General features: G+C 52.4%; 1 protein-coding gene across 5 annotated transcripts; it reads right to left on the bottom strand.

The window, feature by feature from the left end:
* Positions 1-7,619: 7,619 nt before the first annotated feature.
* SLC45A3 (solute carrier family 45 member 3) lies at positions 7,620-27,030 on the bottom strand. 5 transcript variants are annotated; one of them, XM_079108146.1, is made up of 5 exons: positions 26,877-27,030; positions 14,294-14,688; positions 12,683-13,468; positions 11,539-11,804; positions 7,620-9,362 (listed from the first exon to the last, which is right to left on the bottom strand). In XM_079108146.1, the coding sequence occupies exons 2-5, from the start codon at positions 14,463-14,465 to the stop codon at positions 8,925-8,927; spliced, it is 1,662 nt and encodes a 553-aa protein (XP_078964272.1). In that variant the 5' UTR covers positions 14,466-14,688; positions 26,877-27,030; the 3' UTR covers positions 7,620-8,924. The 5 variants fall into 5 exon arrangements, with proteins under 5 accessions (XP_078964272.1, XP_078964275.1, XP_078964273.1 ...); XM_079108149.1 differs by lacking the exon at positions 26,877-27,030 and adding an exon at positions 24,866-24,997; XM_079108147.1 differs by lacking the exon at positions 26,877-27,030 and adding an exon at positions 20,200-21,738.
* Positions 27,031-27,142: the final 112 nt, after the last annotated feature.

The following is a 27,142-nucleotide window of genomic DNA, read 5'->3' as shown; positions in this document are numbered from 1 at the left end:
GAGCAGTGCTGGTTCTGCAGGAATACAGGATGCTGGGGTTATGGAGCCTTCCACTGAAATTTCATAGCAAGGCCTGGGAAGCCAGGCAGTGTAACAGAGTTTGAATCCTTGTAGGCAGCCCATGAGAAGGTGATGCATAAAGCTTTGAAGGTGAAGCCAAAGCTGGAATGGAGACCCCTGGGATTGAAAGATACCAGAACACGGAATGTCTGCTGAGGAAAGCTGCTGGCTGCAGACAGAGCCAGGCTAAGAGAGAAGCTATGTGGGCTGCAACTGACAAGATCAAGAAGCAGGGCTACACAAGCCTTTTGAGAGAACATCTCACTGCCATGTGCCCCAGAGGTTGGACATGGAGCTACAGGACTTGTTTGCCCTGCCAGATTCTGGTTTTGCTTTGGTCCCGTCTTTTCTCTCTTTGCCCCTATTTCTCTCTTTTGGAATGGGAATGTTTACTCTGTGCCATTATATATTGAATGCATGTGACTTGATTTTGATTTTTACAGGGGCTCACAGCTAAGAGTTTAACTTGAGTCTTAGAGGAGACTTTGGACTTGGACTTTTGGGCAATGCTGAAGCTATTAAGACTACGCAGACTAGTGGAGATGGACTTAGCGCATTCTGCATTGTGAGATGGACATGAGATTCTGGGAGCCAGAGGTGGAATGTTGCGGCTTGGATACGAGGTCTTCTCCAATAAACAGTATAGGAATATTCAGAGGTGAAAGGATTAGGTTCTGAGAACTGTAACCCAACCAGAGGATTCGTACATTTGACAGATTAATAATTGAGTAGTAACTGTAGACAGGTGGGGTGTGACTAGAGATGGTAGGTAACCCAACTTGACTCCTCCTTCTCTCTGCTTCCTGGCTCCCATGAGTGAGCAGCTATCCTCCGCCTTGCCCTTCTGCATGTACACCTCACCTCAGGCCCAGAGAGCGAAGCTGGTCAACCATGGACTGAACCCAGGAGCCAACATAAACTCTCCTCTAAATTGTTCTTGTCAGGTATTTTGGTCACAGCAATGAAAAGCTGATGAAACAATTTCTTATGTTGCCTAATTAATAAATTAAATTTTTCATAGGTGTGTATGTATAGGAAAAAAAAAAAACCCATAAGTACTATATAGGGCTCAGTACTAACTGAAGTTTGAGGCATCCATTCGGGGTCTTGGGATGTATTCCCCATGATAACGAGGGGGTACTGTATTACTAAAGTTAATCTAAACATAAAGAAAAAATTGCAATAAACTATGTGGTATCCAAAGGCAAACACAGACATCTTCAGTCCAGCCATCTGATGTCAGGCATGTTGAGCTAAGGTTGCCCACTGTTGCAGCATTTTTACCTGCCTGTTCATTTTGTTTGCTCAATAATGCATTTAACCAAGCAAGCCAGTATATTGAGAGTATATTGGGTAGTAGGTGTAAATACAGAGATAGGTTTGGAGCAAAAAAGATTAAGATACAGCTTTTGCCCTGGAAGATCTTGGTGCAGGAACAGATCACAAATTCATATTTGGGCTTCAGATCTCATTTTAACATGACTTCTAGGAAACCTTCTCTGATCCCTCCACGGACCCCCATCTCAGAATGGGCCAGGGTCCCCCATTCATGCACTTCTCCAACCCTGTACCCCCCATCACAACACCATCTCCCACTCTAATTGCATCTGTGTATCGCTGACCTCCTTTCATCAGGGATATCTGAGAGGGCAGGGATGGCATCTGTGTCTTCACCCTGTCACAGCCCTGGCACGTGGTGTTTGGTTAATAAATACTCATAGAATTAAAAGATAATTCAAATATAATTCTGCCTAATGTACATGGGCACCACAATAGAAGTATGCTATGGGAAGACTGAGGAGGGAATGATCAACTTCAGGGAACCAGAGAAGGAGATGTTTAAAGATTGGAAAATAAATGCAACTTTAGTGGGCAGAGGAGGTAGAGAGATTTCCCTGAAGAGAACACACCAAATGCAAATGCACTGAAGCTCCAAGGGACAAAATTTGCTTGAATGGTGGAAGCAGCTCCTTACTGCTAAAGTAGTGTTTGAGAGGCTGAGGGAGCAGGGGCTGTGGGCAATAAAAATTGGACCAAGCTGTATTTGGAGGAGCTAGCTTGCTTGCCCTGTGCAGAAATCTGAGTCTCCAAAGAGTCCTGCTCCAGGCTGAGCATAGTACAATCAGCTCAATGCTTTGGCAAGGTAACTCAGGCTGCAGTACAGCCTGGACCCAGTGGAGGAAGGGGTGGAGCCTACAGAATGGAAATGCCTACGTTATTGCCACAGTCCTGGGAAGATGATGATAGCCATGACAAGTGGCAGTGAGGACACCACGAGACAATCCACATGAGGGATACTGAGGGTGTAGAACCAATGACTTGCTGGTTCTCTTTGTGACTAATGCATGAAGACTGAGAAAATGTATGTGCTGTTGTTTGAAGTGCTCGTTTTTTCAAGAGATCATGTGTGCGGGACACTGTGGTCCATGCCTGTGACTCAGGCAGGAAGATTGCAAGTTTGAGGACAGCCTTGGCAACTGAGACCCTGTCTCAAATCATTTAAAAAGGGCTGTGGGTGTAACTCAGTGGTAAGGAACCCCTGGGTTCAATCCCCAGTATCACCACCATCACCACACACAAAAAAAAGTTTATCAGATAAAAAAAAAAAAAAATATCTGCTTCATTTAATAAATTATTTTTATCTCTATTTTAAAACCCATCCTACTAGCTGAGTGGTGGCCCACACCTATAATCCCAGCCACTTGAGAAATGGAGGCAGGAGGATTTCAAGTTCAAGGCCATCCTGGAAAACTTAGTGAGACCCTGTCTCAAAATAAATAAAAATGTGCTGGGTATGTAGCTAAGTGGTAGAGAGCCCCTAGGTTCAACCCCCAGGACTGAAAACAAAAAGCAAACAAAAATCCTCCTTGTGGTGGTTTTCCTCCCCTGACCCCAATTTTGTTCCTCTATCCTACTGGCTCCCTCGTACTATTAGAAATAACTGTTACCTTGAACATGTCTTGTCAGGCAGGAGGAATTCTTAAAATTCTTCTGCTTAAATAACTTTTTAGCCAGGTGCAGTGGCATATGCCTGTAATCCCAGCGATGTGGGAGGCTGAGGCAGAAGGATCACAAGTTCAAGGCCAGCCTCAGCAATTTAGCAAGGCCCTAAGCAACATAGCTAGACCCTGTCTCAAAAGAAAAGATTTTAAAAGGGCTGGGGATATGGCTCAGTGGTTAAGCATTCCTGGGTTCAATCCCCAATACAAAAAAATTAATATTGGAATGATATTAGATTTATAGAAAAGTTGCAAAGATAATGCAGAGGCTTCATATATGCCCTCACCTCTACTTTCTAAAACTTGATAATAGAACAAAAATAGCCCTGAGCTAGTGTGTCCTTGGGCAAATCACATCATCCATTCAGACGTTAGTTTTGTCACTGAAAGAAGGATAACCACCTCTGCCTCACTGTCTTGATCAGCTTGGACTATTATAACAAAATACCATAGACCAGGTGGCTTATAAACAACCAAAATTTATTTTTCACAGTTCTGGAGACTGGAAGACCAAGATCAGAGCTTCAGCAGTTTCTGTGTCTGGTGAGAACTCAGGTCCTGGTTCACGGATGCCATCTTCTCACTGTGTCCTCATTTAGCAAAAGGGGTGAGGGAGCTCCCTGGGTCTCTTTGATAAAGGCACTGATCCCATTCATGAGGGCTTCACGCTCCTGACATAATCACCTCCCAAAGCCCCACCCCCAAAATGCCCTCATATTGGGGGTTAAGTTTCAGCATAATTTAGGGGGACACATTCAGTCTACAGCAGCCACCTCCATGCTATTCACACATCACTGCAGCAACACTGAGGAGCCAGCCAGCCTGTGTGGTGTTCTCTGGGTCAAGGTCCTCTCCAGAGGCAGGTGCAGTAGTGCATACCTGTGGCCCCAGAGACTCAGGAGACTGAGGGAGGAGGATTCCAAATTGGAGGCCAGTCTGGGTAACTTAGTGAGACCCTGTCTCAAAATAAAAAATTTTAAAAAAGGGCTGGGGACATAACTCAGTGGTAGAGCACCCCTGGGTTTGATTACCAGTACCATGCGCATACACGGGCACACACAAACTGATTCTCCGTGGGATCCTGGTCCCACCCTGGACAGGCAGTTACTCCTCACAGCCCCATCTGAGCTGCCGGCAGCCACATCTTGGCTCACAGATGGTCCAGCACCAGGGAAGGTAGACACACATTATTTGATGAAATGAGTGCATTAAGTGGGGACTGTAAAGTGCTGGAGGGTCTCTGGAGCTGACTCTGTAGAGATAGTCTACTAATGCCCTCATTTGTACACGTGGCAGGAGAGTCATCTGTCAAAGCTCAAGTTCCAGCCAGGGGCAGATTGAGGTCAAGTGATACCATCTCCAGGGCATATCAAGCTGCCTCCAAATGTGCATGGAGACCTAGTGACAGTGTTGGATGTCTAAAAGCCTGAGCACTAAACAGCTCTTCAGCCAACAGTGTCAAAACTGCCAGGCTACTGTAATCAAATCTGACCCTGGAAACCAAGTTCCTCTCTTCCAGCAGAGGAAACCTGAGATCCCCATCTCACTGTAACTGGTTCTGGCAGGGGGCCACCCTGGACCAGAAAGAAGGTCCAGGAATGTATGAAGGATGAGGCATGCCCACCTAACCCCACCCCAGCTGCCCTCTCTCAAATTCCTGGCCTCAAACCACAAGCTAGGACCCAGGACTCCATCCCCACTCTGGGAAACAGGCAGAGCTCAGCATGAGGGCTGAGGGGCTGGGGCGGCCACATCCCTTCTCTCTCCACCACAAATCATCTTTTTCCATCCTCTAAACTCTATCTGTGGCTCACACTGTGCATTTTCTACTTACGATGACACATCTGTGTACAGTAGGTCTGTACATGTCTTTTCCTTTCCACCTAAATGAAGGGTCCTTAAGGATGAGGACCAAATTGCACTCCTGAGGCCTCACATGGAGAGGGCTCACTTAATATTGTGATGTCTTGCGCTGCTTCTCACCTCCTTTCCAGAGTCGCCTTCGCCTTCTTCCTGTCTTTTCTCCTCCCATGCTTCTTAGTGAATTGGTGTTTCTATGAAGAATGTGGTTTAAATCTCAAGGAATTACCAACAAAGGCCTCTGATTGCCTGGTGGGCTGGTTCAGCTAGTCCTGACTATTAAAAATTGTGCTGGAATGGTTCTGTGTGCCCTTGAGCTTCCTGTTCTCTATGGATTCCCAGTGTCTTCTGCGTTCTGGTTCTGGCCTGACCCAGTCTGCAAAGGCAGGAAAAAGGCTACTCTTCCATGGGAGGAAGAATGAGCATCCCAAGGGTCAGATTCTATTTTGGTAGCACAGACGGGCTAATGTTAATGGCTGTCTAGTGGCTTGTTTTACTTCTACACCCCCCTCAACATGCAAGCACCCCAAAGCCTCTGGGTCAGGACTTTAGTTGTTTCAATGTGGGAAAAATTAGGCAGAGAAGATACATGTATAAAACAATAATAATGTAACTCAGAACTTGAATTGGAAGTATGGATTTAAACTCAACTTGTTAAAAAAAAATTCCTAGTGGGGTCCACTGAAAAGGTTCAAAACCAGTGACCGACTTGTTTACAACAAATATGGCTAATGCCTGAAATGGTATTTATGAGGTTTTTCGTTTTGTTTTTGGTACCAGTGATTGAGCTTAGGAGCGCTCTATCACAGAGTCACATCTCTAGCTTCCCCGCCCCTTTTTAAAAATTTTGAGCCGGGGCCTTGTTAAATTACTGAAGCTGGCCTTGAACTTGTGTTCCTCCTGCCTCAGCCTCCCAAGTCACTGGGATTTCAGGCAGGCACCACTACCAGGACAATTTTTTTCTTTATGGAAGATTTATACCAAATAAGTATTGAAAGAGTGATAGAACCAGAAAGTCACAATGTTGCACTAATAAAGTAAAATCTAAGTGATGGTCATGCATGATGGCTTAGATGAAAGGTTGCTGGGAAACTTTATAACAGATGGATCCAACTGATACCACCTTAACCCACTGATGAATACCAAAAAAGGGACAGCAAGACATTCTGTGTCTCAAGAGATGATGCCACAGACAGCTCCATCTATGTCATAGTTGTGCCAAAATAAATCTCATTAAATCTGAATCTCATCCATCCTCTAGATCTTATTAGCAACTTATAGAAAAAAAAAGGAGGACAAAGAGGAACATTTCACCACTGAGGATACAGTTGGTCAAATAATAGGATGTGGTTCATTCTGTAGGAAAAAATGCCTGTTCATAAATGAATGGCATTAAAAAAAAAAAAAAAGAGGGACACCATTAGGAATGAAGAGGAACTTAAGAGGCATAGTAACTAAATCTAATTTTTTCTCAGTTGGGTCCTGATTTGAACAAATCAACAGTAAAAAGACATGATTTTTAGGCAACTGGGAAAAACTACATGGACTACATTACTGATAATTATTGTATGCTTTGTTAAATATCATGATATTGTGATCAAGTTGTTAAAAAAAGTTCTATTTCTTAGAGATTCTTTTCTTAGAAAAGAAATTGTCTGGTTGTTTGGCACATGCTTTAAAAATACTCTGGGAATGGGAGGCTGAGGCAGGAGGATTGCAGGTTCAAGGAGAGCTTGGGCAACCCCAGGAGACCCTTTCTCAAAAAAAAAAATTTTTTTTTAAAGTTGGGGATATAGCTCAGAGATAAATTTCCCTTACGTTCAATCCCCAGTATCACAAACAAAGCAAAACAAAACACACACAAAAAAAACAGGGATTGGGGAAAAGAGGGGTGGAGGGGAGGAAGACATAGCTGAAACCAAAATGACAATGTTATTTAACTGAGAAACTGGGCTCGTCATACCAGGTTGACTACTTCTATTTCAAAATTTTCATAATAAAGTCAAATAATATATAAAATATTTTTTAAAATAAGTAAGATTAGCCCTTGCCAAGGTAGTGACCACTCAGAAATTGAGAAAGGAAAGTCAAAGGTGAAGAGGTTAGGGAGATGGCAAGGCAGGGAAGCTTGTGCATGTGACTTGGACCAGGCACAGTGGTGCTGAAATCCTCATCAGGCACATGACACGTGTGTTCCCTGTTCTCTTGCTGTGGTTGATGGTGGGTGCTTGCTGCACTTCTGTGAGTCTTCGCAAAAGAAAACGTACTTGTGAACTTCAGACTCTTCCTGCTCTCTTCTTCCACTCTCATGCTCCCCAGTCCAGGGTGCAGCAGTTTCCCAGGACTGCCAATCAACCCAGTGCTGGTCTATGGCTCCATCTGCTGGTGGATCCTGAGAACTAAAGCTGGAGAAAGCTAAGGGTACCCAATCAAGAGGGAGTTGAGGATAATTTTAGGGACAGCTGGGCACTGGGGATTGAACTCAGAGGCACTTTACCACTGAGCTACATTCCTAGTCCTTTTTTTATTTTGAGACTGTGACTCACCAAAGTATAAAGTATTTGAAGTTGGCCTCAAATTTTGGATCCTCCTGCCTCAGTCTCCAAGTCACTGGGATTACAGGTGTTGGCACAAAGCCCAGCAAGGATAATTTTACAGAGACCTGGTCCTTCCCCCTTAGACAAGATAAACACATGCCAATTAAACATATAGGAAGTCTTTAATTTCATCACCATAAACATTATACTCTGATTGCTCACATATAGTATAAAATATTTACTCCACTAAATAAATAAGACATAACATTATTGCAAACGGCACTTAAACCCCCAAGAGATAAGAGCTCCTTGGCTCAGGCAGGGGGTGCTCCTGAGTTTGTGTGAGATTCCCCGAGCACAGATATGTCCTGAAGTCTGAGATGGACAAAGGCTCGAGGAACCATGGTGTGCTTCTGGTCCTGCAATAGCCCCAAAGAGAGGTTGTGGAGCCAGTGGGGAGAGTTGGGGTGAAGTGGGGTGGAAGGGCAGTGTCTTTATTAGCCCAGGAAACAGAGGGGAATTGGGGGAGCCAAGCTGGGCCAAGGGAGGAGAGGAGGCTAGAGATGCTGCTGAGGCCTGGAGTCTCCTCACTTCCCCTCAAGCCCCCAGCCTTCGGTAAGGACATTTGGGATATCGACTGGGGTGAGTAGCGCTTCCAAGGTGCTGGGTTAGGTAGTTTTGGGGGTCAGACCTATCACCCCAAGAGAAGGGATTCTATCAATGCTCAGCCCATGACCAGACATTTCAGGGGACTGGTTGTTGGTGATCCCACTCAACCCAACTCCTAGACAGCAACCCAGAAAAGCTGGGAATAGAATTCCTTCTACTTTGTTAAATAAATAAGTTAAATATTTAAAGGCCTGTGTCCTCATGATGGCAAACCAGGGACCAACAAGCCATGTCCTGATAAAAGGCAGTGTGGTGGGTGCATCAGCAGAAAGGCAGTGCTATAGACCAAGGGGGCTTCTCCTGGCCCCTTAGGACTCTTCCTCTCCATTAGCTTTCATCCTTCCAAATATTGTTGGAAGTTTCACACTAGAAACTCTCATGCAAGAGCAACACTGTTGGGGGTTCTGCAGAATGAGGGGGCTTGGGTGGGAGTTTATTCAGTTCCTCAAATTTCTTCTCTAGGTCTGTCTCAACCAGGAAACTAGCTGTTAACCCTGAGCCTGGTCAGTCCACTGCAGAGTCCTGCATTCCAGTGCACGGAGCTAATCAAAGGTACTGCCTTTCTGGCCTCCCTGCACAAATCCGCACTGAAGCTGCCTCTGGACCAGCCCTAGTAACTGGGGAGAGGGGAGAGAAGCCCCAGTCCCCTCTCTGTGCAGCTATGCAACTCACCACCACGGGGTGGCAGCAGAGAGCCATGCCGCTTTGGCAGCAACAAAAACTGGACTATCAGTCCTACAGCCCCTTGAGTACTCAGACCAAGCAAGGTAGGCCCTCTGCTCAGTGTGCAGGAAGCATTCTACACAGAGTATTTGGCCAAATCACTCTTGTCAAATACTACCTGTGTAGCAAAGTAAATGGCAATCAGACCTAAGCCTGCAGCTGACACCATATAGGCAGTGACAGATTGGCTGAGCTGGACAATGGAGCCCATAAACAAGGATGGGGCCACCTGGGACAGCAGGAAGGCACTGTCCAGGATGGCAAGGTCCAGGCAGATGCCCCGGCCCGGGATGACCCTGGCCTCGGTTGGCTCACCCACCACCACTCTCATGGAGACATCGCAGGTGGAGGCCCCACAGAGTGCGGGGGGAGCGGGGAGCAGGCCGCTGCCTCCAGCACCCATGTGTCCGTTGGGGAAGGGAGCTCCAGGCTTAGGGCCTGGCAGGAAACTGGTCGTCAGGCTGTCCTCACTGCCACCACTGCCGGCGTCCCCTCGGTATTTGGGCAGGAACACCTGGGGGGGGGGGAGAAAAAGAGGGGACAAGGACAGGTGTGTACCCAGGCCCTGGATCCCCAGCTATAAGAACAGACCCCAGCTTTCATCCCAGGGACCAGAAGAAAACAGGCAACAAGTTTTCATGAAAATCAGGCTAGGAAAGCTGAGGAGACCCTACTTGACCCAGGTCTAGACAGGACCTCAGGAATGGGAGGAGTAACGGAACAAAACAGAAACAGACTCGAGGCCGCCTCCAGCCTTCCTTAGAACAGGGAAGCAGCAGACCAACTTGGTACTGCAGCTTAGACAGACAGCAGAGCCTCTCAAGAAAGGAAAAGACACCATCAGGCAGGTGAGAGGGGAGAAACACAAGAACAGACGGAGAAGACCCAAAGGAGGGACTTCGGGTGGCCCAGACCCCACACAGGCTCTCCAACCCTCTTCCTCCCTGCCCACCCTCTTCTTGGCCATCTGGAAATCCTCACTGCCCGGCTGGAGAGAAGCCCTGCCCCTCTGGGGTGGCAGGCCCTGGCTGGAGTTGCTGCCTACAGCAAGGTCCCTGCCCTAGTCTTCTTCTAGGGAGGAAGGGCAGACGGGGCCTGGGAAGGGAGGAACAGCAGAGTGACCCCTGTGCCCACTCCACAGTCCAGCTGTCTAAAGTTGAAGCCCTTCTTACTTCCTTGCTGCTGTTCTTTGCTCGCCAGAGATCAGAGTGCAGTACCGAGTCTGTTCTATCTCCCCCAACCCCACCCCAATGGCCTGGGGTCTCCTATTTAAGGACAAGACCAGATCTTATCTCACTGTATCTAGCACAGACTGTTTTTTTTTTGTTGTTGTTTGTTTTTAATATACTGGTGACTGAACCCAGGGGTGCTCTACCTCTCAGCTACATCACCAGCCCTTTCCATTTTTTGAGGCAGGGTCTTGCTGGTCCTGAACTTGAGATCCTCCTGCCTCAGCCTCCCCAGTAGCTGGGATTATTGGTGTGCCCCCCAATGTCTAGCTATAGCCCTGGCTTCCCGAGTTGGCTGCATTAGTAAGCTGGGAGCCAGGTCAGAGTTCCAACCTGGTGCCAGAGAAGCCTGAGGCTCACCATGAAGCTCAACAAGTGGGCAAAGGCCATGCAGACAGTGTGCAGGCCAAGTCTGCTGTCGGCTGCCTCCCAGGACCTCTCCTGCTTGCCCCAGGAAAGGCCAGTGAGGCTGGAGTCTGGAGAGGTCCCTGGGGACAAACATGCTCCTCAGTAAAGAGGATTAGTCCCAGCCTGTCCCCTGGTACCAATGCACATGCTCAGGCCTGGCCTCCAGCCCAGAGCAGCCTGAGAGTAGAGACTGGTGAAGTATCATTGGCCCAGAGGAGCCTCAGAACCGAAGCCTTAGCCCCTCCCCCTCCACACCTCCCACCCCTGCAGCTACCTGCAGAGCAAAGCAGCCTCCCAGCTACCCCACTCCTATCCTACAGGGGCAGGGACACGTTTTCCCTATACCTGGAAGCTCTATGAGTACAGGCCTGTGTCTTCTCCCTGAGACACCCCAACTTATGCTCTCTGGGGTAGAATTCTGCACCCAGGGTTGTAGCTCAGTGAAGTTAGCAGAGGGGACAAGGGTGGCCACCCTGTCTGGGTGCAGAATTTGACCCTATTCCTGCAGGGGCTGGTTAGTATGGGGTCAAACAGGAAGAAGGCCCCCAACTTACCCAGGGAGGCAGGAAAGGGAGAATTAGAAGAGGAAGATAAATCAGAAAGAGGGAAGGCAGGAGGGAGTTCTCCCATTTCGGAGACCAGAGCAGGGCACAGGCTAGTCACACTGCCTCTCCCTGAGAAGGAGAGGTGTGGCTAAGGCTTGGCCACTCCACTACCACGCGCTGAAGCTAGGTGCCCCAGAGGGCACCTCCAGGCACCTGCCTCCTGGGAGAATATAGCCCCACCAGGGCTTCTCTAGCCCGATTCCTCAGGATTCCTGGTGAAAGATCCTGCATTTCCTGCAATCGTACACCCAAGTGCTTTATAGTTCCAAAGCCAGGAAGTCATTCCCAGAATCTAATCTACACGCTTCTTCCGCAGCCAAGGTCCTGCCTGGGGGCTAAGATGGGCTTCCTCTGATCAGAGAAAGTCCTCCCAACACTTGGTGCCTGACAGCAGGTTGTGGACTAGTCCGCCGTCCCCACCCTACTGGCCAAGGGCCAACCTGAGTACCTGCTTCTCGCGGTGGTAGAGTGAGGCCAGCGTGTAGGGCAGGGTCTGCAGGGCTGAGAAGGTGAACCCAGTGAGGGCGGCTGAGGCTGTCACCACGGCCACACTGCGAGACAGGCAAGTGGCACCAGCAGCCACTGGGAAGGCCACCACGCTGGCCAGGTAGACTGCCCGGGTGCCAAATCGCTGCACCAGCCGGTCCATGACCAGGGAGAAGACCAGGGAGATGGTACACTGCAGGAAGAGCCCCAGGCTGCCCATCCGCACACCTGGATGTGGAGGGAGAGGTGGTCAGACAGGGCCCGGTTGGGTAAAAACCCCACACAACTTGGGGTCGCAGGGGATTGACAGCCATGGCCATCTGTTCCCCAGCCTCCCCAATTTCCCCACCCTACAGCAGTGGGAGTCTAGGTTATTCCAATGACACCTGGAGAACATGGCCAAAGCTGCTGGCTGGGAGCAGAGGAAGATGCTCTAAGAAATGCAGGAGGACCCTCAGCGCTTTGGGTACAGGAGGTGAGAAGGGACACAAAGATAGTTTCACCAAGCCTTTTTTTTTTGTACTGGGAATTGAACCCAGGGGTGCTTTTTACCACTGAGCTAAGTCTCCAGCCCTTTTTATTTTTTATTTTGAGACAGGGTCTCACTAAGTTGCTAAGCCTGTCCTCGAACTTGCGATCCTCCTGCCTCAGCCTTCCCAGTCACTGGGATTACAGGCATGTGCCCTGGTGCCTGGATTCTACCAAGGCTTTAAAATGGCATTCTAGAAAGACAGATCGGGAAGGCCCTAGTAAGGTTATCTGCAAAGTCCGCACGGGAGCAGAGGGCAGGATAGAAGTCCCCCTTGACTCCTCGGCTCCCTCTGTCCCTTGAATAAACTCAGTTTCTCCTTCTGTCAAAGTGGGACAGTGAGTCTGCTTGAAGGAACACAGAGCAGCTAGCGGCCCTACTGAGGCAGCAGAGACAGAGCTACTCCACACCCACACAGGGCTCAATACGATGGGGTCAATTTTCCTTTCTTGATGTGGAAGTTGGGGCCCAGGATGCACAGCCACCAGCCCAGGCCCAGCCTGTGAGCATCTCCCACCCAAGAATGTGTGCTGGAAAGCAGCTACCCCGCAGCCCCCACAGGCTGCTGAGGCCTTACCTTCATCATAGTGTTTCCGGGCCTCGGTGCCTGGCTCAGCTCTGGGCACACCCTGGTACAGGCCCTCACCCACAAAATCCGTGTAGAACAGTGTGAAGGTCATGAGTGCCATCCAGCTGCACAGTTCCGCCACAAAGAGTCGACGCAGGGTGCGAGGCATGCGGCAGCAGAGCTGGTGCAGCCGAGGAAACAGGGCACCCAGGTTTCGGAAAGCCAGGTGGGCATGGCATGGGCAGCAGTGGGGGGACGCGGAGGGGACCGAAAGCCCTTCCACTGGCTCGGTCGGGCCCAGCACTGCCTCCTCGGCCACAAACAGCGTGGCTGCCATGCAGGTGAGGAAGATGAGAGTGAGCAGGCCAAAGAGGCACTCCTCCTGGGTGCCCAGGTAGGGGGCCAGGGCGCTGGCATCCCAGTCAATGGCAGGCAAGAGGTAGCCCAGGCAGCCCCCAAGGCTGATCATGAAGGCGTAGACAGAGAAGGCCTGGCGACAGTGGTCTGGGTCCCGGAAGAGGTCAGAGAGTAGGGCTTCCAGTGGAGTGAAGCACACCTGGCCACAGAAGTCCAGCAGCCCCACGCCCAGGATCAGCAGCGCCAACTCCAGGGAGCTGGTATCTGGGCACAGCAGCTCTGCCAGCCAGCCCGCCCTCGGGATGAGAAAGAGGCTCAGCAGGACACCCAAGGACAGGGCCCAGATGAAGGGCCTCCGGCGGCCATAGCGCCCACGCCACTGGTCACTGGCTGAGCCTAGGAGTGGGACGGAGACCAGGCCCAGCACTGGACCAATGCCTGTAAGAAGGGCAAGGAGCAAGAGTTAGTGGCTGAGACAAAGGAGGGGAAAGGCGGAAAGGGATCTAGCTCCTTGAGAAGGATGGAAATAACGTCACATTGAGGGTCAACTCTGTACTCAGCGTCCACGGGGACCTAACTTACTCCTCAAATGTAAAAGACCTCCATTTTCAGATGGGGAAACCAAGGCATGGACCACTGAGAAGTGATACTTATGCAAAGGCACAGAGGTGGGGAGGGTGACAGGCAGGGCTGCAATGGGCGGTCCCACTCCAAAGCCAGTGTTCTGACAGGGCCCCTCTTCTTGGGGGTGGCTGCCACACAGTGGCGACCACTGGCCTTCTGTGGCTGGGCAGCATTCACCTGTAGCATCAGGAGTGTCCTGTCCTGGGGTAAGAGAAAGCCCTGCCTGGGAGACTGGTTGAGCCCTAGCAGCTGCACAGCCTGGGCCAAGACTCACCTAAGCTCTCATAAGCCCGTTTCCTTCCCTATAAAACGGAAAGCCCCCAAGGCTTGTAAGGAATAACTGAGGTAACAGGTGCGAGTTATAAAGGAACCCACAAAAGGTTAAGAGCAATTTCTCTAGTGTCTCCGTGAGCTGGGCACTGGGTAGGGACCAGGCATACAGAGGTGTCTAAACTAGGTCCTGGTAGCCTTGTTTCTCTTGGGGACCCCCTCAACTCAGGGTCACCCTTCTGCCTGGCAAGGCCTGCCCACTAGGCACAGGTTCAGCCGTCCAAGCGGCTCTCTAGGCAGGGGACTGGCTGCCCTACCGCCCAGGTGCTCATAACTGAAGCAGGAAGGAAGGAGGGTACGGTGACTCACCCAGCACCATGGTCATGAACTTCTCCTCTACCCCCACTTCCAGCAGCAGGGGAGGCACGTAGGTGATGCCAGCAGCCAGACACACCTCCAGGCCAAAGGTCAGCAGGTTGACCAGCAGGAGCTGGGCCTTCCGATGCCGGAGCAGGCGGCTCACCCACAGTCTCTGGACCATGGTGGGCCAGGCAGGTCGGGCTCGGGCTGTTCACACGCTCCACGACTGCTTCGTCTCAGCCCTGCTCCGGAAGCCCAGGCCTCTCCTCCTCGCTGCCACCACCTGCCTAGGATTCAGCCAGGTGCCCATTTCTGCCAGACCTCTGGTACAGGTCCAATGTCTCAGCCCATGCTAAACGCTTGCCCCGCAGCACTTCAGTGGGGACGATCTTGTCACTCAGATCCTAAAAGTACACAGGTACACAGAGTGTTAAGTCCTAGGATTTCCCTTGAATTCTCTGAGTCCTGTTCATTCACAGGCTGGTGATGTGTCCCTGTCCCTTAGATGCCTCTCCTGGCTGCCTAGTCAGGAAATGCATGTTAATATTAGCCTAAGGCTGACATAATTAATAAAGTAAATATGATTTTTAAACCTCAGCACACCTCAGAGCCAAACAGATGTCAGTTACTCTCTGTTTTGGAAAATCTTTGCAATTGCCCTGGCCTGATAGTATGGGTGGGGTAGGGGTGTTGAACCAACTGAATTTCCGGTTGCTCGGGCCCAGCTATCAAGGTGCCCCCAGCGACCCGCTGTCAGGCCTGGTTTGTTTGCTTTGCTCTCTCCAATTCCCAGAGCTGGACTGCTCAATTCCCCTTTGTTAAGAGTGACACTTCCGATTCCGTACCTCTTGGTCCTGAGTCATGTTGCACCATCACCCCGCCCCCAGGACCAGGATGAAGGCGAAGGGAGGAATAGCTGTGGCTTGTTGGGCTGGGTTTCAACCTGACCCTGAAGCCACTCCACAGAGCTCCCTGGGACCAACCTGGGCCTGAAAGCCTCTCCCTCGAGTCTCCCCCAGTGTTCATGGGGGGAGAAACAGTCCCACCCGCACAAGCAGTCCATTGTCAACTGTCATGAGCAGTGAGGCCGTTCCCAGGTCCCAGCCTCACAGGAGCATGAAACCGCACTATCTGGCCACTTCCTGGTCAGCCTTTCTCTGCTCCCCAAATGGCTCCTTTCTAGGCAGAGAAGTTCCCACACTCTCTCCTGCCAGCCCTGCCTTCTGTACACAGGGAGAACCACCCCTGGGTCAATGCCCATGCTGTGCCCCGCAGCAGGTGGCCTCCAGGTCTGGCTTCCTGACAATGGCACCCACTGCAGTCTGCTCTGCTTAGAAGTGACTATGGAAGAAGGAAAACAGAATCAAGTCAGCCATCGGCAGAGGTATATGGGGCAGGTGTTTGATGAGAAAGGAAGAGAGGTTCCTAACTTGTCATCTACCCCAAACAGAGGCAGAAGACAGAACTTTCCTCCCCAATTCAATGCCATTAATGCTGCTGAAGAGCAGCGTCTCCCGTGCAGGGCCATGTAAGGACCACAGTGCCCAGGGCTGGCTCCAGTTTCCTCCCCTGCCCGCAGGGGTGCATCCCTGCACACCCATCCCCTCTGCCGATCTCAGCAGCTCATGATAAAAGGCATTTTGACTTCTTTTATCTTTTCAAGCAACACTCAACCCCACAGGACCTTGCATGTTACAAAGCATGTTGTAGTGCTCCAAGCTGTGCCTTAGAGAAATCCCGCGGCCGTCCACCCTAGATCTGCCCATACCTTCTGGGGCTCTGCAACTGGTGGACCAGGAAGAAAGGAATGCGAGGTAAGGCTGGGCAACCAGCAACCTCCTCCCCAAGTCCCACGCTTTGGGAAAGGGCAGAACTTCTGCGGGGGTGGCATGAGCAGGAACATAAAATACTGATCTACAGTAGCTGGGCTGTTGTGGGGTCACAGCAACCCCTCCCCATGGCTGTCCAGCCAGAGGAGTTCTGGGCAAAAGGCTGCAGCACATTCCACTCCCCGCCCTCTGTTGGGAGGGCCCTGGACACTCACTCACAGGTTCTGGGTTTGCAAGGGACCAGGTCCTCCCTGAGCAAACACCGACTTCGTCAGGCCCAGCCTCACCCACTGCCTGCCCTCATTCTTAAGTCCTGGTTGCTCCCTGTTTAAAATATATCACAGTAACCAGGAATCCCTCCACCTGCCTCCTCCTCCCTCCCTCCAGCAACCCCTGAACAGGACCATTCTTAGCCCACAAGGGAAAAAGACAGACAGGGTGCAGAGAGGAATTTCCCCTCATCCTCTTACAGCCCAGACACCTCTGGAGCTGCTCCCCTCCCCGGGGTGCCTCCCTCCACCCACCTGAAGTTCTCTACCAGGTAACTGAGGGCTGGGCCAGGTGAAGAGTTCACCGACAGGAGCTCAGTAGGAAGCAGGCAGGCTCCAGCCCAGCTGTACCCCTGTTCTTAGGTTGCAGAGCCCGTTTGCCCTCTTTTCATATCTACTCTGCCCTGGAGGTCCAGGTACTCTTGCCATCCAGAATTACCTGGGGAATTTCAAGCCCGTAAGAACACTCCCACTCTGAGCACCACTTTCTTTTCTCCAGCTTGCTCCCCACCCCAGATCATCAGGATGGAGAAGACTACGGAGGGAGGACTCTTGCAGCACCAGCTCCAGCTGCCAGTCATCCCTCCAGGGTCTCCTTCCTGGACACCACCAGAGGGGCCTAGGCCCTGCCTGGTTCCCGGGCCTAGGGAGCTGAGAACAAGGTGGTTCAGCACCATTTCCCAAGCCTTTACTCTGGTCAGCAGTCCCAGGGCACACTTCTTGCCAAAGCTTGAAAGTGACACATCACTACTGGCCACCCCACCCCCACCCCAGTCTCGGGAACACCCCTGTCTTCCAGGAGTAGAAACATAGGCAGGGGGACAAAGTCTACCCTTCCTACTCTTCAGTCTCAGAGATACCTCCTACTCAAATCTTCCTGCCCACTGCACATGGAGCATTCCGTCTGGCAGGCAAACAGAAGATCAACGAGAAGAGCCAGCCCCAGACTGCTCACCTGAAGAGGAGGGGGCAGGAAGTGGAGGGCCGACCTCTTCTAGGAGGGCAAGTCCCTCTCCAATTCCAAACATTTCTCCTCTCCAGGCCCCCTCATGGACCCCTCTGGCAAGAAAGCCAGAGGAAACCCCTAGACCTCAGGGACCCTTCATGGAGTTCCATCCTAAACCATCCTTCCCCATCCCTGGGGGAAAGAAATTGAAGTCAAGGGCCCTGGGCAAGGTCAGCACCTGGGTTCTACCCACCCAGCTCCTGGGACCCAACATGTAGCATGCCCCAGGCTGGTGTGAGGTTCCATCCCACCTCTGTCACCAGCCCCAGCAATGAATGAATGAATGGGTGGTTAAACCAGGGGGCAGATGTATAAGAGACAGGGAAGACTTAAGTGTCCCCTGCAAGGAAATTTCTAGCCAAGCCCTGGCAGTGGCAACTCCTTGGGCTCAAAGGTAGTGACCTAGAATGCCCCCACTTCAGACTGGACCCCGGGTTGGCAGTATGGGAAACGAAACTGAGCAACAGGAACAAACTTGGCCTGAACTTTGTCCAAAATTCAAAAGACAGAGTGGAGGAGGCGGAGGAAGGGCGACCCGAGCCCACTCCCTGGTAGCTCCCTCAGGGAAGGGAGGGTCAGAGGGACACATAAAGAGGCCTTTGAGGGTTTTCAAAGGGGCTCCTGCCACCCCGCATGGCTGAGGTGGAGGTGGGGGGAGCAGACTGCCTCCGCTGACAGACAGAGGCCAGAGGGAGCCCAGGCTGGGGGCAGCCCCCGCCCCGGGCCAGTGTCAGGCAGCAATTCTATGGTCTCTTTATGCAGGCCAGCGTCCCCACACCCCGCCCAGGCACATCAAACAGCGCAGCCCCTACCCTGACCCCTCGGCTCTGCGACCCTGCGTCCTCCCTCCCCAATCACAAAGACCGCGCTGCTTTCTCACAGCTCCTCAGGGGAGGCCCGAAGCACACTCCTCCACCCTCCAGGGCCACGCCACCCCTCCCCAGAGGGGGAGACCCGGCATGGTGCAGGCTAGCCTGGAGGAGCAATGACTCAGCCCAAGAAAGGAGTGGGGTCACCCTAGGTCAACTTCCCTAGCGCATACACCCCACCAAGGCAGAAATGGGGAGCAGGGGTTCCCGCTCCTCCAAACACGATGGACCCCAGCACCTCATTCCATGCTAAGCTCCCCTAGACTCTCTAGGCTGAGGCTAGGGGAGGTGACCTGTCAGGTCTGAGGGTTCACTAGCTCAGCATCCCTATTGCCCAGCTCCCCGACTCAGTCCCAGGGGACCCATTCCCTGGGCCTTGCCTAATAAAATCTGGCACTGCCCTCCCCAGGGAGCCACGCCCTCATAGCAGCTCCTTGAGGCGCCCTGGGGATGCCCTGGAACAAGGCTGCAGGGGACATCTGCAGACTAAAGCACCTGTGTGAGGGGGCAGCTCCCGTCCGTACAGATGCCTTGGTTAGGGACCCAAGTCTCTGGGAATTCCTAGCTGGACTCCTGGGGCGGGAGACATTGGAGCCTACCAACCCTTTCGGGCTTTGATTCTTTGAGCCTGAATGTTTCCAAGGCCGTAGGATCTCTGCTTTCCCCAGACCTGCCCTAGAAGAAGGCATCGGTGATCTGGGCAAATAATGGAGGGCTGCGACCTCACGGGATCCCACACGCACCTGCGGACACCACTCAGAGGGCCACCTCCCTGCCTCAAGGGAATCCTAAGAAAGAACAAGGGCCGGGCAGCGGGGAAGGGGAACCACCCCGCCCAGACTTGCTCCCCAGCTCCTGCCTCCCCCAGGGCCTGGAGGCCGGGGATTTAGCGCTCACCCCGCTGGGCGGCCTTTTCTTCCCCCTGACTGGAAGCCTTCTGCTTAGCAGCTTGTCAGAGAGAGTGAGGGGCTGCAGGCCGGGACACAAAGGGGGATTAGGGAGAAACCTCTCAGCCTGCAGAGTAATCCATCAAACTCTCTCCCGGCTGCCAGCACCAGCCCCTTCCCACTCAATTCCCCTTCCAGCTGCTGTGGGCCCCCCACCCCCTCCGGCTCCTGAGCCCTGTCACATCGGGCAGCAAAGAGAATCCCAGGCCCTGGGGGGGCAGCGGGGGCACACCGCAGACACTGGGAAAAGGGCAACGGCTCCCTCCCCCCACTCACCCCCAATGTGTGAAAGCCCAACAGGTGGCAGTGGCTTGGAGGAAAGTTGCTTTTGTTGCCCTGTCTGAGAGCCCCAGTCCAGCTTCGGAAAGGAAACAAATGCCGGAGGAGACTGGGGGAAGGGAGGGGAGGGACAACGAGGCAGTGCCTGGAGCTGGCACTCATCTCTCCTCCCCTCTCCAATCCAGTGACAGGGATTCTGCGGCTGGCCTGACCCTCACCTTGGACAGTTAGTCCCTGCCAGCCTGAGCTGAGGCTGAAGTACACCTTGAAGATCACCTGGCCACCTATGGTGACAGTCAACACAGATACACATTCTGATTCTGGGCACCTGGGCCTCTCAACCTGACCTCATCCCTGAGAACAGCTGTCACCCAAGGTCACACTGGGCATGCCCTCCACACCAGGACAAGCAGTACTCTTCAATCAGGAGCCCGCTTCCACCTTGGGGGCTACAGGCCTCTGAGCTGGGTATCCCCGAACCCTGGCAGATTTCCAGAGTGACCAAGGTGAGGGAGTCACATGGACCTAGGGTTGCAAGCCAGTGCCACCACGGATAACCGTGCAAGTCTGCTACTTGACCACCCAAGCCTCAGTTTCCTAATCTACAATTAATAAGAGCAGTCAGCACTCACGTTTACCACACGCATGCCAGGCACTCTTCCAAGCGTTGTAATCTTTCAACCACTGGATGAGGTGGGTACAGTTAGGATACTCACCTCACAGGCAAGGAAACTTAGATGAAGATCACCGACTTTGGCTGAGGATGTGGCTCAGTGGTAGAGACCTTGCCTAGCAAGCACACCGCCCTGGGTTCCATGGGGCAGGGGCACCTGCTCCGCAGACGTGTGAGATAAAAGTCATGAAGTTTCCTTACTGGAGGGAGGCTGGCAGGAACTCTCTGCTTTCCAAACATAGTGACTGGGAGGGCTACTGTCCCTTACTCCTCAGCTTCCAGCTTCCATTCCCCTCTGGCCCACATGTGCCTTCCCCGGCACACACTAGCCGCTCCTGCAGCCCCCAGCAAGAGGAATGCCAAGAATGTGAAGGCCTCCCCAGGTGCTGGCCCCAACAGGTGAGGAGAGGTCACTGCCACAGACCTGCCTGCAGTGGGAAGGTGAGAAGGGAGGTCTGAGGGTGGGATAAACATCCCACAGTTAGGAGACCCAGTTAGGGTGGTTTCCATCCGCAGGGTCACCGATCCCAGTGTCTGACCCCTATTAACTGGAGGTGTTCGGCAGCTGTTAGAAGTTTGACATACCTTTTAATAAGTCATATAACTCATGCTATCCTACCAAGTAGGCATTTAATATTCCTACGGATGAAAATCTCAGTCTCAGAGAACCTAATTAACATACCCAAGCTTACACAAATAAGAACAGAAAATTTGGACCTATTCAAAAATTCTGGAAAGCGCCTTGAACTGGGAGCCAGGAGAGTGCAGTCCTACTTCAGCAATGATTATGGCTGTGTGGCCTGCGCAAGCCACTGCATCTCTCTAGGACTCAGTTTTCACACCTGTAAAATAAGCTAGTCTAGAAAATGCCTCCGGTTCTTTCCAGGTGTGTGGTTAAGTGATTTTACACCCATCCCCTACCTCAGGTAGGTGCCTTCCATGATGGATAGGTACCCCCTGAGGAGTCAGTGATAAGGTTGGTGGCATAGGGAACGAGTTTTTACAGCCTTCCACCAATGAAAGTTCAGGGGACTCGGTGGAGACACTCCACAGCTGCACTTACCTCATCCAGTACCTGCCCACACACTGCTCAAGTACCAGCACAATGCCAAGGGTCAGCTGTCACCTGAAATCAAGCCAAGTAAGCAGGACATCTGGGGGCAGACCTGCCCTCTTCCCTACTCCCTCTCAGAGTTGGACTCTGTTCCTGGCAGAAATCAGTAACTAAATTCTTTCTCTCCTTGGGCTACCATAAATGCAGAGTACCCAAAGCTCCTGTGGCCCAAGGTTGAGGAAGAGGACCTGGAAGGTGACTGGGGACCTTGGCACAGTCTTCAGGCCATCAGGCAGTTCCCTCGACCTCCTTCCGCCTCTTCATACAGCTCCTGCAAAGTGAAACCTGAACAGCCTCCTTCCTAATGAACTTGACCCTTGCCAGTCAGTCAGGCCAAACCAGGCAGCTCTCCCCATCCACATACAGCCAATCCTGGTCCTCTGCCTCGGCCTGCCCTCTCTCGGGAGGGCACATAGGAAAGAGGCAAAGAGACTGAGCATATTGTGTAAACTCACAGATGAGGAGCAACCTGGGCTGCTGGTCCCAGCTCCACATGCCCTCCCGAGCTGCAAATTTGATGGTCTTTATTAGCTTTGACATCCTCAGTTCTGTGACTAGCCCCATTTATAATCAGAGGGCTCTGGATTATTTGTAATTCTTGGAAAGTGTGTTCTCAGTAACAGTTACTTGGTGGACAGCAAGGTGAGAGTAGCCCCCAAGCAACATCAAGGAGCTCGAGTTTGCCCACCCTTGGAGGAAGAGTGCAGCCTAACCTCAAGGAATGTCACAGAGCACTGAAATCATCCACCCAATCATCCCACACTTACTGAGCACCAATTATGGACAAGCCCACTGCGCAGGTGGTGGGAACACAGAAACAACTGACTGCTGCTCCCTTTAGCAGAAGACAGAAAATATGATCAAGTACATGCAAACCATGTGCACTGAGATGATACAGGTGCTCAGAGAGTCCACAGGTAGGAGGCAAGTTCACGGCTTCCTAGAGCAAGTGGACAAGGCTGAGCCTTAAAAGAGAAGCAGGTAGACCCTATGCAGAAAGGGAAAAAGGAGGCCTCTGGAGCCCAGGATTTTCAAAGGCCCCCAACCTCCTCTTGGTCCCTCCTCAGTGAGACATGCTGGGAAGAACAGGTGACCCGAAACCATGGGACTGGGTTCTGATCTCAGATCTGGTCCAAATCTGTGTGTCCTAGATAAGCTCCACACTACTCTGGGCCCAAGATGGGGGAACTCCAAAGCACTGGGCTGGTGTTTGCTTCCCAAGTAGGCACCTGCTCTGGTTACTTCCCCTTCCTGAACAGCCTCTCCCCTTCCCCTGAACCATACATCTTCCAGACTTCCTGGAACCCCAGCTGTCCAGAACCCCCATTGCCCCCAAATCTCGCCCACTCAACCCTCAGGGTTGGAGACTGCCCAGGGTCCTCAGGTCTCTGGTTTGTAGTCCTTCCCCTCCCCAACTAGCTTTTCAGCACCTGAAAAGCAGGGCACACAGAAAGTCTATGGATGAGGCTGAGTCAGGGAACTGTCGGAAGTGATCTGACGGTGGATTCAGACAGGGCCACAGAAGCATCTGGGTGCTCAGCCCTCTCCAGCGACAGGAGTGAGATCCTATAGTGCCATATCCCTATGGATGAGTCAGGTGCTCCAGGCTCAGGCACTATTTGCCAGCTCAAAGTAGACTTGAGATTAGACAGACTTCAGGGGAATACAGGGGCTGACAGCTCACACCCGGGAGAGAGGAACTACTGTTGTGAGCTGGCTGCTCCTGAGGGCATCCCATTTGGCTGGGCTTTCTGTCTGGTCTAAACTTGGTGACGAAGGGACTGTGGGCTCTGAAACCAAGAGCTGGCCTCCAACTGACTTCATGCTGGCTGGTCCCAGTGCCCCCAGAGTGACCTCTGGGATCTGGTCTGGGCAAGCACTTTGCTAAATATGCGTATCTCATTTAATCCTCATGATAATCTCACCAGGTGAATATTATCTCCATTTTACAGACAAAGAAACCAAGGCCATTGGGCTAGTGGAGGGGTGGGGTGGGGTGGGAGGCCCATCTTCAACCTCAGAGGCAAGGAGCCCCACAGTCATTCAGTGTTGGTGACAAACTGTGAACTTCTTCCCATGAAGAAGGAAACTCAGACCACACAGTTAAAAAAGAGATCAAACAGGAAGTTCTGGCCACGGATCAGGACCATCCCGTGATGGCACTGTCACCAGCCCCTTCCCCCAAGCAGGGACACTTAATACACTGGACAAAGCTCAACGCTCCAGCTCTATTGCTGGGAGTCAAGTGGCATCAGCATTTGAGACACTGGGCCTGGTACCAACTGGTCCAGCCTCCACCCCTGCTGTCCAGCAAACAGGGCCAGTGACTGTTCAGGGAAAGCTAGGCTGGGCTTTTCTTCTGGACACCAAAGAACAGTGCAGAAGATCCCAAAGGCTGGGAAGGAAGGACAGAGCAGAGTCCCTATTTTGGTGCACCCTCCCCACACAGTTTTCCTAAAAATAACAAATCACCTTTCTGCTAGAAGGCTCTTAACCTCTCAGGACCTGTATCACCTCCATCACCTTCCGGTCCATCCTACAGAGAACACTTGGGAGGTACCTACCTGGAAGGTAGGCAGGGCAGGGGGTCCTGGTACTAATCACAAAACAAGTCACACAGTACGTACAGGGGAGAGACTAAGGTGCCCAGTCCTGGTGTAGTCCTGCACCCGGCAAGTTCAATTGCAGATGTGTCATTCATAACTCGCATGGTTATCTGTGGTGTAATTCCCTTGCTGAGAAACTCTGGTTTCTACGTTAAACCACAATGATTGCCTCCATTGTCACCAAACAGCAGCTGACATTTACCAAGCTCTTTTTACAAGCAGCTGCTGTGCTCGGAGATTTACCTACATCAGCTTATTTAATCCTTGCAATACTGTGAAGTAGGTACTATTACCCTCATTTCACAGAGGAGAAAGTGGAAGCTAGAGGTCAAATAACTTGCACAAGAGCAAATAGGATTCAAACCTTTTGCCAGAGCCAAGTCTCTCAACTATTCATACCAACTCCCCAAAGTCCAGGAGACCTTGCTCCCAAATAAGGTCTACACAGAATTTTTTTTTTTTTTTGAGGGGGTGGTATTAGGGATTGAACCCAACCCTTTTTAATTTATTTGAAATAGGATCTTGCTAAGTTGCCCAGGCTGACCTTGCACTTCCTGTCCTCCTGTCTCAGCCTCCAAGTCACTGGGATTATAGGTATGCACCACCGTGCCTGGCTTTTTTTTTTTTTTTTTAGAGCAAGGTCCCAGAAAAGAGTCCCAGACTGGGTGCTGCTATTTGTTCAGTCACAGGTGATAAATACTGTCAATACTAGCTAACATTTGAGTACTTAGTACATATGTATCTGGCTTATAGTTAGGTGCTGTATATGTATTTTTTAATAAAGAAAAATTTTAGACTTTATATATTACATATAATTATAAAGTTATATTGGTTATAATTTATTTAACAAATAACAAAGCTACACAGTAGGTGTGAGCATTACTATTATCATCATCCCCATTTTGTAGCCAGGAATATTGAGGTTTGAAAGAGGATAAGCAACTTGCTAAGCTAGTGAAGCACAGTTGGAGGGACCAGCCAAGACCTACCTCTTCAGCAGTCTGGATTTCCATCCCTCATGTGTTCTCAGTTTCACATGGTCCAGGTGACAGTGCCTAAAGTTGACCTCCCTTCCAGAGTCCTCATACCATCCCACCCTGCCTTTCTGCCTTCTCTCTCCAGCGTCCTGCCCAGGAGGAGCTCCAGCTTGGGAGCTGCCCACCACCCCTCCATCACCCAGTGGCCTGGCAGACCACAGTGGACCACCCAAGCTACTGTCCAGCTCCTCCTTCAGGGTTAGTCAGAGAGCCAGGAGGGGCAGGGGGGAATTCACCATACACTCCACGGGTGCATAGGAAACCCCCCCCAGCACACACCCACTAAATTGGGGCCTGTATGTCCACAGCTGTACATTCATCCACAGCTGTATTTTTATCTTCAGACTCATCCGGCTGACTCAAGCTCCATTTTCTGGGCATTTTTAGAACAACAGAGTCCTGGCTCCAGGACAAGCCTGGGGGGAGGTGATAAGGAAGGAATGGAGGGGCAGTGAAATGGTTCAACAGAAGGGACTGTAACCTCAAATTATGTCCACTTGGTCCCTGGAACTTGTCACCCTGTAGGTTTCCTCAGGCTTCCCATCCAGCCTCTTCCTCTACCCCCACCCATCCCATGCCAGCCTCCACTTGGGCAGGTGGGTCCACACAAGGCCGTCTGCACTCTGAAAAGAGATCTGTTAAGTGCTTCAGGAAAGGGAGCCAGAAGCCCCCACAGCCTCAACCCCACCACCCCCGAGCAATGTTTCCAGGAGCCCAACAAGGGTCACTCTGGGCCCTGGTCTATTGGCAATTCCTGGCTGCAGCTCCAGGGCAGCAGGGCAGCAACTGGGCTATTCTTAGTCTGCTCTCCACCAGGACTGGGTCTGTGTAACAGCTGAAGGCAAGTCCTCACCAGGTACTCACCATGCCAAGCCCCTCCCTACCCCAACTCTGGTCGCCTGGGAGAAGAGGAAGCACCAGGGTATGCCTTTAGGCCAGAGGGAAAAGCTGAGCAGGTCAAGAGTGTGTGTCAGAAAAATGGAGACAGATTCAGAGGTCAAGGGCAAGAGCAACTCACAGGGCTCCACTGCCTGAAGGGAATGGGAGACAAGGGAAGGACTGAGCCTGCAGGTTCATGAGGGCTTCTCCACCAAGCCATGCTGCTGCCCAAGTCCAGAGCTCTAAGAAGCTGGAGGGAATGCCCAGGTACGCACCACCACACCTGTTTGCTATTTAGAGAACTCTTCTCCATCCCCAACTGAGCCTTGGGAGACAGGAGCAAACAGCGGGCTCTCCTTTCTGCTCCCCAAGGATGACCAGCTGAATAGGGGGCACAGTAACACACCCCAGCTCAACTCTACCCAAAGCCTTGACCCAGGACTAGTCCAAAAGGGCTCAGTCCCCTTTTCCTCCCTTAATAACCATCTCCCTGTTCCCCAAGAAAGCTGATCACAGCTGAGCACCCGCGGCGTCGCGGTCGTGGGCCCCTTTGCCGGCTCCCCCTAGTCCCGGACTGTGCGCGCCGCGGTGACTCATCCAGCCCCTTTCCGGCGAAGCCCAGACAAGGGAAGAAAATAAATGCAACTTTCCAAAGAAAACTCTGACGCGGGAGGCTGCAACAGGAGCGAGCGGCCGGTCCGCGCGCCGTCTGCCGAGCCTGGGGCTCCGGCGAGGGGCCTCTCCCCGTCCACCCCTCCCGGCCCGGGACAGCCGGAGGACCAGCGCTCCTCCAGCCCAGCCCACTCGCCACGGAAGAAAGCCGAGCTCAGCGGGGACCCCAGCGGGCGCCTGGTACTCGGCACCCGCCCGCGGCAAAGCGGGGACCGCACCCCCGGGCGCCCGCAGCCCGGAGCTCTCCTCTGGGATTCGCTCGGGGCTCGGCGCGCAGTGCCCGGGACAGCCACGACGCGGCCCCTTCTCGCGGGGTGCAAACACGCGACACCGCGGAGCTCGGCCGCGCAGCGCCCCTCCCTTTCCCGCGCCGGGAGCCTGTCCCTTGGGAGAGGAGGGAGCGCGCTCCTACCTGGCCGAGGTGTGCGGCTGTCACCCGGGGCTAGCGCGTGCAAGCTCGTCCCCCCCTGCTTCCCCCCCACGCGCGCCAGCCGGCGGCTTTTAAATCTCCAGGTTACTCGGTGGGGGGAGAGAGCATGCGCGCTGGGGCTACCGGGAGGGGGGCGGGGCGAGGCGGGACGAAGGTGGGGGGTGCTGGGAGGGGGATGGAGGGGTGGGGCTGGTACCCAAGGGAAGAAAGCGGGAGGTCGCAGAAGCTGTCTTTGTAGCCGCGGCCGC

This window comes from Sciurus vulgaris, assembly GCF_902686455.1.
Source record: "Sciurus vulgaris genome assembly, chromosome: 12".
Lineage (NCBI taxonomy): Eukaryota > Metazoa > Chordata > Mammalia > Rodentia > Sciuridae > Sciurus > Sciurus vulgaris.
Note: the sequence above shows the minus strand (reverse complement) of the source record. Positions and strands in the feature narration are given on the sequence as shown.